General features: G+C 34.0%; 1 protein-coding gene and 2 pseudogenes across 7 annotated transcripts; 1 reads left to right on the top strand and 2 right to left on the bottom strand.

Moving 5' to 3' along the window:
• Positions 1-3,015: 3,015 nt before the first annotated feature.
• Positions 3,016-4,598, bottom strand: LOC123211160 (annotated as a pseudogene).
• A 965-nt stretch (positions 4,599-5,563) lies between these two features.
• Positions 5,564-11,661, bottom strand: LOC123211344 (polyadenylate-binding protein-interacting protein 11-like). 7 transcript variants are annotated; one of them, XM_044630005.1, is made up of 12 exons: positions 10,948-11,467; positions 10,430-10,537; positions 10,256-10,300; positions 10,107-10,179; positions 9,879-9,991; positions 9,714-9,773; positions 9,579-9,626; positions 9,404-9,472; positions 9,259-9,279; positions 7,106-7,167; positions 6,889-6,958; positions 5,564-5,871 (listed from the first exon to the last, which is right to left on the bottom strand). In XM_044630005.1, exons 1-11 carry the CDS (start codon positions 11,314-11,316, stop codon positions 6,901-6,903), a joined length of 1,026 nt encoding a protein of 341 aa, XP_044485940.1. In that variant the 5' UTR covers positions 11,317-11,467; the 3' UTR covers positions 5,564-5,871; positions 6,889-6,900. The 7 variants fall into 7 exon arrangements, with proteins under 7 accessions (XP_044485940.1, XP_044485942.1, XP_044485943.1 ...); XM_044630003.1 differs by lacking the exon at positions 5,564-5,871 and adding an exon at positions 11,526-11,661 and having other exon boundaries at positions 6,601-6,958; positions 10,948-11,354; XM_044630002.1 differs by lacking the exon at positions 5,564-5,871 and having other exon boundaries at positions 6,601-6,958; positions 10,948-11,466.
• Positions 11,662-11,714: 53 nt separating this feature from the next.
• LOC123210662 lies at positions 11,715-13,124 on the top strand (annotated as a pseudogene).
• The last annotated feature ends 164 nt before the right edge of the window (positions 13,125-13,288 follow it).

The raw sequence follows: 13,288 nt of genomic DNA, 5'->3' as shown, positions 1-13,288 counted from the left end.
ACTAGTTGAATAGTCTGTGAACTCTTTAAACTGTTAAAACGCATTTTAGCTTGCAAAGCCCAGAAATAAAACTATGATAGACTATGTGTCCAAAATAGACAATATCTTAACAATGAGTCGAGTTATTGGACCAAAGATATTACAAAGGCAATCACTAATCTGATTGTATCATGTCTTGCAATAGGAGCAAAGACTTCTCTATAATCTACCCCAAATTCTTGCTTATAGCCTTGTACTACTAAACGTGTCTTGTACTTGTCAACTTCTCCATTCTTTTTCAATTTCGTCTTGTACACCCACTTGTCTTGTGCCCTTTTAGAATATCAATCAACTCTTATGTGTTGTTCCGTTCAATAGCTGCAATTTCTTCATCCATCGTCTTTTGGCATTTTGATTCTTTGATAGCTTCTTCAAAGGTTGTAGGATTACAATTTGAAAATAGAGCAAAATGTGTAAGTGGGTCCTCAAATTGATCAATTCCAGTTACCTCATAATTGGTCATCCATACAGGTCTTTTTCTAACACGTTGAGGTCATTCTTCATTTTCTATCATTGTTAGGGACCTTGGAACATTTGTTGAACCATATAAAATTTATTGATCATTTTCTGCCTACTGCTACCTCTCCTCTCCTTTAGCTCCATCAAAGTTAACAGGTATTTATTGTTCAACAACATTGTTGTTCCATGGCCAAAACCTTTCTTTATCAAAAACTACATCACGACTAATAACAATTTTCTTAGTGATAGGATTGTAAAGCTTATAAGCTTTTGATTGATTACTAACACCAAGAAAAATGCATTTTTTTCCCTTGTCATCTAGTTTTGTTCTCTTCTAGTCTGGAATATGAGCATAAGCAATACACCCAAAAATTCTGAAGTGATCTACAATTGGTTTTCATCCACTTCATGTTTCCTCTGGTGTCATATTTTGAACAACAAATGTGGGACTTCTATTCAAAATATAAATGCTCCAATTGACTGCTTCAGGCTAGAAAGATTTTGAAACGCCACTCCTCATCAAAAGGCTTCGCACCATATTCAAAATAGTGTGATTATTCTGCTTACGAACTCCATTTTGTTGAGGCATGTAAGCGGTCGTAAGTTGCTTCTTGATTCCATAGTTCTCATAAAATTTTGCAAATTCTTGTAAGATATATCTTTCGCCACAGTCTGTATGAAGAATTTTGATCAAATTGTCTATTTCTTTCTTAACCAACACTTTATAGTTTTTAAAAACTTCAAAAGCTTCGGATTTTTCCTGCAAAAATTATATCAAAGTTTTCCGACTAAAATCATCAATGAAAGTAATTATATATCTTTTACCACCATTTGAAGGTGGATTTATTAGGCCACAAAGGTCGAAATGCACCAACTCTAATGCATTTTTTGCTCTTCATGACTTTCCTTATGGAAATTGATTACGATGTTGTTTACTAGAAACAAATTCTTCACAAACTTGAGATGAAGTACTAAATTAAGGAAGGGCAATCACCATATTTTTCTGTTGTAGAGTCTTTAATCCACCAAAATTTAGGTGACCATAACAGAAATGTCATAGCCATGTTGTATCCTTCAATTTTGCTGAGAAGCATGAATAGGTGTTGTTATGGAGATAAAGCGAGAACATACGATTCACAATCATGTTAACTTGAGCAATTAAGCCCAACTTTGTATCATGAATTCGGCATACTCCATTTTTAATAAAAATCTCATACCCCTTCTCTTGCAACTGACCCACACCAAACAAGTTGGTCTTTAAATCTGGAACAAAAAGAACATTAGAGATAGTGTGGTGGAGTTTTCCTTGAGTGACCCTTCCTTTTCCCATAACAGATACTATGGAGTTGTTACCAAACTTGACAGTGTTGTAAAAAGATTCGTCTAGATCAGAGAATACCTTTTTATCTCCACACATGTGGTTGTTGCAGCTAGTATCTAAATACCATAAGTTTTGTTGAGTTTCTTTATTCACATGACACACCATCAAAAGAGACACCTCCTTTTTTTTTCTATAAAGTTAGTTCTTTCTTCATTTTGCTTATTCAAACTAGTTTGACATTCTGACTAATAATAGTCGTACCTATGACATCGGTAGCATTCGATTTTCGACTTGTCTATTGACTTTGGTCTATGAGTTGTTGAGTGATGACCTCTTCATCCTCTTCCTTTTCCTCTTCCTTAAGATTGATTTTCTTGTTGCTGATGGTGTTATTGGTTGCCATGATCATTGCTTCCTCTGTCTTTACCTCTATTTCTGCCTTCTCCTCTGTCTCTTTTCGATGTCAAGTGATTTTCTGTTAAGGCCCTCAATGCTTGGTCCTTTTTCTCCTGTTGGTTAATTTTTTACTCATGAACCAACAAAGAACTCTACAACTCATCAATTGAAAGTGCATCAATATCTTTTGATTCTTCTATAGAGCATACAACAAAATTAAATTTTGGTGTCATTGATTGAAGAATCTTTTCAATAATGGTGACGTCCTCCATTGTCTCTCCATGGACCCTCATCTTGTTGGCGATTGTCATTGTTCTTACTAAGAAATCTATAACTGACTCATTCGACTTCATGCGTAAAGTCTCAAATTCGGTCTGAAGTCTTTGAAGTTGCACCCGCTTTGCCTTTGCGTTCCTTTGATACTTTTTCTTCATGGAGTCCTAAATCTACTTGGAGGTATCTTTGCTAAGAATTGTCTCCCAAGTTGTTTGATCAATAGCTTGGAAAAGATAGTTATTGGCCTTAAGATCCTTCAGCTTCAACTTTTCCAACTCCATTTTCTGTGTCTCCAACAATGCTATTCCGACTGCTAGCCTTACTACTTCAAATTCAACAACCTGCCACTACTCCTTGGACCTCAAGAAGTTCTTCATTAGCATGCTCTAATGATCATAGTGACCATCAAAGCAGGGAATTGTTGGTTGCACAAAATTGTCAGTGGCCATCATGATTTACTATTGCAACAAGGAAAGTAGAACCATGGTGCTCTGATACCATTGCTAAGTATAATAAGAAGAGGAAACAAAGAACTGAGCTTTTATTGTTTTTAAATCTAATACTTACCCTTTTCACAACAAGAAACTACTTCATTTATAGAGCTAAAAACTAATAGATAAATGCTTGAAATTAGAAAGTACAATCACCAACTCCTAATAAAGTTCTCTCATACGAAACATGTAACAGATTCTAACAAAGCCAGGTAAAGCTTCATATTCTCCTATAGACTAGATAAAACCAAAACAAATTAAAACCACTGAAAACAAACTCCTATGGATACGGACAATTAAGAAATTGAGCAAATATTTCTAACAAGATGAACCATTTCTACTGCTGCTACGAAGGCTTCATTCATCTGAAAACGCTACAGAAGATGCTACTGATGACACGCCATTCCACGCTTAGCCACTGTTCTCACACTCTCAATCAACTCTTGTGTGCGTCCCACTTTGACAATATTTCCAACAGTTGGTGTGGACTGATCACCAGATTCACTTTCCAAAAACCACTAGTACTGCTACTATTATACCTGGAGAAAACTTCTGTATATGACCTCTCTAACGTCCCTAGATAATCACAACACATTCTGTAAGAAAAAACCTGTGATGTGGCTATGCTGTTTGATCTAACATGGCCTTCTCTTACGATTTGGCCACCAGGGACGTCTGTGACTGTGGTGGCATTTAGTGGAAGTAAATAGTAAGGCTTACCTGGTAAGAGATGTTGATGGTGAGAGAGGTGTTTCCAGAAAAGATCATGGCGTGGCCTGGAAACTCATCAGTGATACAAGCTGCAGTAATTGGTGGATAAAACTCCATGATGCCACCAGTGGAAGTTATCACTTTAATAATTACTTACTCCTTCAACTTCTCCCAACCATCCTCCGAATAAACAGTTTCCCATAGCAACCAAGAATAGAGAAAGTGATGAGGAAATATTTATGTGTGTGTGTGTGTGTGTGTGTGTGTATCTATATATATATATAAATATATGGAGAAAGATAATCATTAATCGTCGGTGGGATTTTTCTTTAGAGCATCCAGATTGTAAAAAAGCCTGTACCCGTCATTTATCAGAAGCAGCCAGCAATGGAAGACACCAAAATCTAGCTAAGCATCTTGTCTTAGTTCTTTATCAAATTTGGTCCTACATTTTGACAGTTCAGGAGCTAAAGTGAAAGGGTACTAATAAGAGAATCCGCACAAGTAATTGGGTAATTTTGGGGTTGTTTTGGTTCAAGGATTCCAGATTATGCAGGCTGTGCTACTTTGTTTTGCCTTTTTTTAAGAAAGGACAAAAGTGAAAGTTTTTCATAAATTCGTGGGGGCCAAAATTAATAAACTTGGATATTGATAAATAAATACTAAGAGGATGTTGATGGTGGAAAACCAGAAATAATGGCGATGGCTTCAGAAGAACACATAAACTAAGTGGGAGACCAGACGACGGCCTTTGGTCGTCCACTTCATTAAGCTTTTTGAGGCACCTCACCTAATTTTCATGGTCTCTTAATTTTCTTTAATATCAGTAGCTGGAGCTATTGAATTCAATTGGGAACAAGACGCTGCTTTCCGATTGAATGGGGTGGATCTATTTTTAATGCAACTAAAGAAAAGCTTGATTTAAATAATATTTTATTATTAAAATAGAAAAATTAGATTAAAGATATATTATTTAAAAAATTAATATATATATATATATAAATGCTTATTATATTTAATAAAATTTGATATAAATAATTATTGTGTTTAGTGAAAAGTAATAAAAGAATACTAGTAAATTATTTTATTTAAATATCTTTAAATATAATTATTTTTAAATATTTTTAAATTATTTATTATATTAATTAAAAATAAAATTATTTTTACCTTAAAAATTAATAAATTATAATATAATTATAATAAACTCAAAATTACCTTAATAATTTTTTAATACATGAAGTGAAAGCGATAATCAAATTATCATCTATATTACCTAATAATAAAAAAAAATATCATAATATTTTATTATTGATAAACCAAATAATGTAATATAAATAATAAAAAATATATTACTACGGTAATCATTAAATCTCCAAACCCAAATAGCCCCTAAATGGAATCAATATATGGTGGTGGTGTTCTACATAGTTATTAGTATCTTATTATCCACAATATGTATTTTACGATATAATATATATTAATAAAAAATTATACGTATCATAAAATATATCGTAATTAATACGATACAATAGATATATTGTATAATACGATACATATCATACAATATAATATATATTATCAAAATGAATCGATACACTTTTTAAAAATAAATGATAATATAATAAAAATATATACGAGAAATTTTAAATTTTTATGAGTATTCATGATATTGTCTAAAATCATTACGTGTCAATAATTTTTCTTATTATCGTATTTCTTAAAAATTGTATTATACTGTACGATACAATACTCAATACACTACATAAAATTAGATTTTTAATACACAATTCGACTATTATAATGTTCCATGATAAAATATTACTGTGAGAATTCATAGTTGGGGTGGATTCAAATTTAAATAAGACCTAACTCAAATTCAATTCAAATTTATAATACCCAACTTAAATTTGAATATATTTGACCCAGTGAATAATGTTAGCAAAAGACTATTAGCAAGGCACACAATGTTTCTGAAGAGATGAACAACATCACCACAGCTATCAACACAATCACCAATAGAATGAATTGTTTTGTAAGAAAAACAATCAAGCCTAAACACAAGCTTTGAAACTCCAAATCAAGTTCATCCCATTCAAGCTCGAATCTAAATTCTAGCCCATGGAAGCTCCACTATTATGTATTTTTAGTTTGCCATTGCATAAAGAAAACAGCATTCACCTAACAAAAATAATGGAAGGAGAGTCTTAATATATAGCATACAAGCTGAAACCAATATAATATTTACAGAATGGCATAGTCTGGCCTAGTCACATAAAAGCAATGCCATGCGAACTTATTTTTAAATACACAAATAAACACTCACATAATGTATTATCATATAATTGAATATTACTTTATCTTTAATTCAAAATAAATATGACATACTAAGTGCGTCAAGAAACACAGCATAGGCAGATTAGAGTCTCTAAATTTCCAATCCATTAAGTTGAATGAGCAACACTTTGATGCATTAAAAGTCAATTGCATGTAGGGTTGGATTTGAACCGAGCTCGAGTTCAATTCGAATGAATCCGAAACGAGCTTGAGCTCGAGTTCAAGTTGCTCGTCAAGCTCACAAGCTAAATATTTTGATACAAAACAACATCGTTTGGATCAATATATATTAAAACGACGTCGTTTTAATAACGAGTTGATTAAAGCTCAAGCTTGAGCTTATTTGCAGCGAGCTCGAGTTCAATTCCAGCCCTAATTGCCTGTAATTTATGCAACAGAAAGGAATTGAACAAGCATTAATAAAAAACACAAGACTGAATTTTGTACTTGAATGTGTGTGCAACTGTTGCTATAAGAGTGCACCTTCCACCTCAACATTTACCCTTTCTAAAAGCACTTCTAGGTGAAGCTCAAACACAAAATTAAAAACCCTAATGTTACAAAATAGTAGGATGTTTAAAATGTCAGCTGTTACTAATAAAAGCCCATGTTTGGAACGAGCACCATCTATTCCATACCAACGAGCAATAATATATGAAATCACTATAGCCTCGAAGTACCATCCAACTCTATATTTGGCAGAACAAACAAAACATAAACCCTATGACAATGAACTTCCCAGGCAGAGATGCCGCGGACAAAAGTAAATATAACACAGACAGACCAGAGATGAGAACATCTTTACAAAGGTGTGTATGGATCTAAATATATATATAAACTGGTACTAGAATCAGTCCGGACCATTAGGATGATTCAATGCATAGGAAGACGAGGAGCACGTGGCCTAACAGGCGTCTTTGATGGGCTTACCCTGATCCATACAAAAGGCCAAAAGTTAATTTAATGACCGGGGTGAAAAAAATACTATGTCAAACTCTTTATGGATAAGGAAAAGAAAACTAATAAAAAGGGAAAAACAAAGAAAGAAGAATCAATTTGGATCATTGTGTGGTCTGACCTAATTGGCAATGAACCAAGAACCACACCACTACAGTTGAGAGCAGCAATTGCACTTTCAGCCTGCAGGGAATAATTACATGACAAATTATTTATCCAAGATGCAGAAATGTAGCTACAGATTACACACAAACTGAGCTTTGAAGTCCTCTGTAAAGTCTAAAAGCCATTTCTAGTGCATGCTTAGCCTTTATATATTCTTTTGCCCAACAGAGACAAATTCTTTGCATAATAATACTAAGGATTGTGGAGGTAGAAAGTTAGGAAATTAGTTCACTATCCAGTTAGCATGTCATCCAAAACACTTTACTAAAGCATTAAAATCATTGGTCAAAAAAATGTATAAACATGCATGCTGCCATAGAAATGATATTTGCCGACGGAAGTGATAAATAACCACCACAAATTACTTCCATTTCATTTCAAACAATTATTATTTATTTTTAAAGACAACTTTCCCAACAAATAGTATCCCCCACTTTATGAGAACGAAAGCAATAGGCATTAAGATTATCTAGTACAACTTCTACAAACAGTAAGTGGCTATGGCATAAATAATCACTTTTTGGGTTGAATCAATCAATAATCCATTAAGTTCATATCAACAATGCAACTCAAACACTCCTGAAAAGTAAATAGGAAAACTAAGAAGCATAGCACAAAACCATAACTAGGCCCAACCATAACCAGAAAAAGAAATCAGAAAAAAAAAAATCAAGAATAGAACATGGCAATGGCACCACATGGCAAAGTCCACAAAAGAACATTTCTAAGACACAATGGAACACACTGGACAGAGACCATTGGAAAAGTGGCCCTTCAACTATTTAATTTAGACTGTGTGATCAAACTGATGAAGACAGTCCCATGCATATCATGTTCCACCCAAATTTGAGTAATACTAAAAATAACAATGACAAGTTTGAATGCTGCCTATGAAAGAAATGATAGATATGCGATATATACAAACAAGAAAAGATTCATCAAGCTGGTGCCAGTTACTTTTGAAAATATAACAATGGGGTCACAGTTAAACAAACTACCCTACTATGACGTACAGTGGGGCTACAAACAAGATGACCTAGTTATAAATGCAAGATTGGTGAGATTTCAAATCACTAAAATGGAATTACAAAAATATTGTGCTAATAACTGTAGACTTGTTTTGGAAAAACTATCCATGATGAAATTAATTAGAACATTTGAAAAAAAAAATTACAAACTCAAAAAATCAAGAATCACTCAACATAAAATTCCACAGTTGCGAGTGTGCACATTCCATCCACTTTGGTTATTATGTTTTCCCATTAACAAGATGAAAATCATTACTAATGGTCACTCCCATACAAATACCAGCTAACAAAGAAACGGCCAGAATTTTTTTATCTCTAAAAAAAGGTATGAAATTAAGGGCTCCTGTAAACACCCTTCTAGCCAACTTGTTATCTGCTACAGAGCCTAACCGGTATTGGTCATTCTAAAGGTGCATTAATAATCTCAAGCCAATTAAGAGTAACTCTCCTACCATTATTTGAAACCAGTTAAGAAAAACATTGTCAGAAATATAATAAATTGAAATCATTTTGGTCAAAACATGCCACAGATCATTTGTGCAAAGTCCAAAAAATCCAAAGGTAAACTTGCTATAAGACAATGGATCTTGATTTGAAGATGGAGCATACTCTAATTTGCCTTTGTACTCCCTGAAACAAATGTTAGGTGTCATGCAATTCATAATTTCATACACTGATAGGGAAGAATATGTTCATTCAGAGATCCAGGTCATGTGTTCTCCGGGCTGGAACAATAAAAACAAGAAAGCAAAGGCAATAATGCCAATCCCACCAAGGCATTGAAAGGAGACCAATACTCTCCCAAGGATAATCAACCCAAATTTCCAGTCATAGTTGTTTCTTTTTCATGGGTGGGATAACACAACCTCCGTGAATTTAACTATCCTATTGACACACATCGATACCGCAAAGTATCTTAAATTTCACTAATCTTTATGCAAAGATTTATGAAAAGAATATTGCAAAGAAAAGCATCCCTATCTTGATCGGTATATAACTGACTCTATAATAAAGAAAATTAGGCCACATTCTCATCTCTAGAACCATAATACTATGTTCATTTCCTTAATGACTTGATCACCTGAAAGTCCTGTATTATGCCCTTCATAAGCAGAAGGAAAACCGTTCATTATGCCAATGCCCTCCACAGAAATCCCTCCAACATAGCAATGAAGGTTTGTGAATGTCATAATATCCATCATGCATAAATAAATAGAAATAATTACCATTACAAACTCCACAAAAGCAATTCGAGTAGAATGGTGATAGTCCCCTAGCAGCCTCAGGCGATAAACCTGAATTGGAGAAAGTAAACATCATAAATGCATCCTTGCTCAAATAATGATATAACTTGTTAGAAGAAAAAGGATTTTCAAGTTAACAAAATGGATAACCACAAACCTCTCCACAGACTGATTCAAAAAAAAGCTTAAGATCTGCTTGAATGACCTGCACAAAACAAAAATGTAGTAAATGAGAGGGTTTTATAGTTTACAATCAGGTCTCAATTCAGCGATCAACAATAAAAAAATTTACCTTCTTATCGATATTTGTACAGTAGATAGTTCTTGCACACATTTCACGTTCATCTTCATTCTAGGATGCCAAAAGATAAACAGTATACCCATTACGTAACAAAACATCAGTAAGACAGTTTCAAACCATGTTACAATGTAGAAGCAGCAAGGTTTAGTTTCTCACCCTGGGCAAAAATGTTGGGTTAACTGGGGCAATAGCTGTTTTAGAAGGTAGCACCCTGACAGGGTAAAATCCAAGCATTGTTCCGGCCAGATTTAAAGCAGCTCTTGCACCTTCTGCTTAAGGAAAAACCATCAGAGCCATAAATAAAGTGTTTAATAGACAAAATAAATGACTGACCAATTAATTCTAAGAAGCATCTACTAATAATCAAAGCATGGTTAATTTTACCTTCATCAGTGAACTCAATAAAGGCAAAACGAAGCACAGAATTAGGATCACCGCAAATACGACAATCAACAACCTATCAACAGATAAAAATTAGGCTGGAACAAGAATTTCATCAAAGTGGTTCCAATAACTAACAATAACACCTTTACCTGACCACAACTGACAAACAGAGCTGCGAGCTGCTCTTCAGTGACCTTCAGTCCGTAAAAGACAACTCATTAGTCTATGTAGAAAAAACATATGGCGACAAGCAAGCAACCAAAAAAAAGGCAGGTTAAAAAAAGGAAAGATAGATACAGCCAAGATTTCACTTTCATATAAACCTGTTGATCAATGTCAGATACATAAACAGTCCTCCGAATTATCTCATCCCGCTGGGCCATACCAGTCCTGCTGTTGATTCTCCGTTTTCCTTGGCCAAAGCTTTTCTTCTGAGAACAAATACCCATCCATAAATATCTTGGACGAGTTGACACAATGTAGAATAAAAAAAGGTAAATTTAATGTAGTAAGTTATTCAACATCTGAACCATCATCAAGAAAACAAACCATAATCGTTGCCAAACAGAACCTTGAAAGGTTCAGTTTTTATTTGGTTTAACACAATCAGAAACTCTAATCAACATAAAAACTTAAAGACGTCACCTTTTTCTCTCTCTCCTTTGATTTTACCATCAAGTATCAAGATAGGTAAAATACTTGAAACTTAACATTTTGTTGACTGATGATACCCAATAAATGAATCACTTTACCACAAGTTATCTCTGAGTCAAGTTGATCAGACTTAAAACCCTAGAAATTAAATAAAAAGAAAACACAAAAATGAAAGTAAGCAGTTTACCCGTCGAACAGCGGCGTCGGCATTAACATTTCCGTTTCCGGTGTTTTGATGATGAAAAAGATGCAAGTTGTTAGTGAAGAAACCTCCATTGAATCCATTAGTTTTAGCAAGTGAAGGAGGAACAAATTCTTCCGCCATCGGGTTGAGTTTGGAAAAAAGCTCTTGTAACTCCCTTATATCATGCTTAAAATCACCCCCACCGTTGGATCCATGATCGTTCTGCGTGTTACCACTGACGTAAAAGCCCTGATCGTGCGGTATCACCATCGAAACTCCGTTTTGCTTTGGCTGATTCTGTCCGTTGGATGCCGGTGATGTTGATGATGGAACAACAGCTGAATCTTGACTGGTTGATTCAACCACAGCCATGATTCTTGGTCCTCTTTTTGACACGCTCAAAATCTCGCCTATCAAGAAAACCCAAATAATATGGCTAAGCTGAAATGGTTTCCATAGATGGGACCAAAAAAGAGCTGGAGATCAATACGGAGAAAACGAAAACAAATAAAACAGAAAAAACAAATGTCTACAGAGTATAAGTAAAAGGTACAAATTAAAAATCAAAACGAAATTCTTACAGTGTGTTTTTCTTGATTTCTGTTACCTAATAATTTACAAGATGAGAAAGGGAAAATGGTCTTCGCTGAAGAAAGGGTTGGTGCTGGGGTTGGGGATCTCCTAAAAATGGACGAAACGTTGTTGTACTCATATACACATCAACCAACATGCATACATGACACATGTCATCACCATTCCCAAATAACACAATGGGACACGTGGCGGTTTTACGGTGAGTGAGGAGGGTATAATATGATGGATATGTATGTTGTAGGTATGAGTTTTTACTTTCGGTCCTTGACTCATTAGTCCGGACAGATCATTTAGAATAGATCATAGAGGTGAACGTGTGAGGGTGTTTGGGTAATTTAAATCTCAACAAGCAGTAAGCCACTCGATTATGCTGACTTACCTTGCCTACCAACCTACAGTTTTGTTAGAGCAATGTTAATGATATATATATACACACACGGGTATATTTTGGTATTTTTAATATATAAATAAATTATGTGTTTAATTTAAAATATTTAAATATATGATAATATATTATTTATATATTTATTTTGCATATTATAATTACATTACTTTTGTTTTGTGGTCTTTGCAGCACAACTTTGTTATTTCTGATGGATGACGTAAAATATTATATAAAGTCCCACCAATTATTTAAATCTGTAAATGAAATATCTTAGTTTAAAAAAAAAATAAATTACTTTTTTTTAAATGAAAAATACTCTCAAAAACATAAAAGCCCTGATATCTTATAAATTTCAACAAACAACTTCTGCTTCCAGTAGCTCCAACAATACAGCCTGTGATCAACAAAAACTCCCCCCAAACATACATACACAAATCCTTTAGAAAAACCTCTAAACTTTCACAAGATAACCACAGGAAATTATTCCCAAATAACATAATCCAGTTTGAGAAGTTTCACGATTTCCGAATAAGAATTTTTTTTTTTAAATATTTGATATTGCTAATCTGAGGAAAACTCACGAGCTCTGCCCCTATCTTCACAACAACCAAAAAACGATGTCTCTCTTCATAATGCCCCAAATCTCTCATCCTCAGCAATTAAACAGACCTTTAGCAATTTTCTAAGTTATGGATTTTTATTACTGTTCCTCTCTATAGCACGACAGGGACGAAGGTGCCTGCCAGAGGAAAAGCTCTTGTACCAACAGATCTGACCATCGCAATCCCTGAAGGAACTTACACCTGTATTGGTATTCTTCAAATTGTTTTTCAAGTTGTTCTTTGATAGACAATGACGGATAGCGCCAGGATCGGGGCTAGCGTGGAAGCATCAGTAGACGTGAGAGCAGGAGTTATAGATGCCGATTACAGGGGTCCAGTTGGGGTAATTTTGTTTAATCATTCGGATGTTGATTTCGAAGTGAAAGTGGGCGATCGAATTGCCCAGCTGATTATTGAGAAAATCATGACCTTTGATGTTTTAGAGGGTGAAGGAGATTGTGGATATACCAGTGTTTGAGCCACTTTGTTAGTAGCTATGTTTTAACTTCTATGGTGTTATTGTCTGGGCTTTGAGGTAGTTTTAAGGCCGACAGACTATTTCCCACCCAAGTTTAGATCTACTCTTAAAACTATACCCATAAGATTTGAAAAATCGAAAATCTTACCTATCTATTTAAAATTTCTTAGGGAATGTTTAATTTAAATAATATTTTATTATTAAAATAAAGATATTAACTTAAAGATAAATTACTTATAAGATTATTGAGTATATTTAATTATTATATTTGATAAAATTTAATAG

This window comes from Mangifera indica, chromosome 3 (genome assembly GCF_011075055.1).
Source record: "Mangifera indica cultivar Alphonso chromosome 3, CATAS_Mindica_2.1, whole genome shotgun sequence".
NCBI lineage: Eukaryota > Viridiplantae > Streptophyta > Magnoliopsida > Sapindales > Anacardiaceae > Mangifera > Mangifera indica.
This window is presented reverse-complemented; position numbering and strand designations above follow the sequence as displayed.

What these genes read in the sequence shown, in the direction of transcription:
- LOC123211344 (XM_044630003.1), bottom strand. Translation starts at nt 11,316, where the DNA reads ATGGCTGTGGTTGAATCAACCAGTCAAGATTCAGCTGTTGTTCCATCA. An exon ending in TTGAATCAGTCTGTGGAGAG is followed by an intron (nt 9,473 to 9,578) that starts GTTTGTGGTTAT and finishes TCTCCAATTCAG; the next exon opens with GTTTATCGCCTGAGGCTGCT. An exon ending in GCATAATACAGGACTTTCAG is followed by an intron (nt 7,168 to 9,258) that starts GTGATCAAGTCA and finishes TATTCCCTGCAG; the next exon opens with GCTGAAAGTGCAATTGCTGC.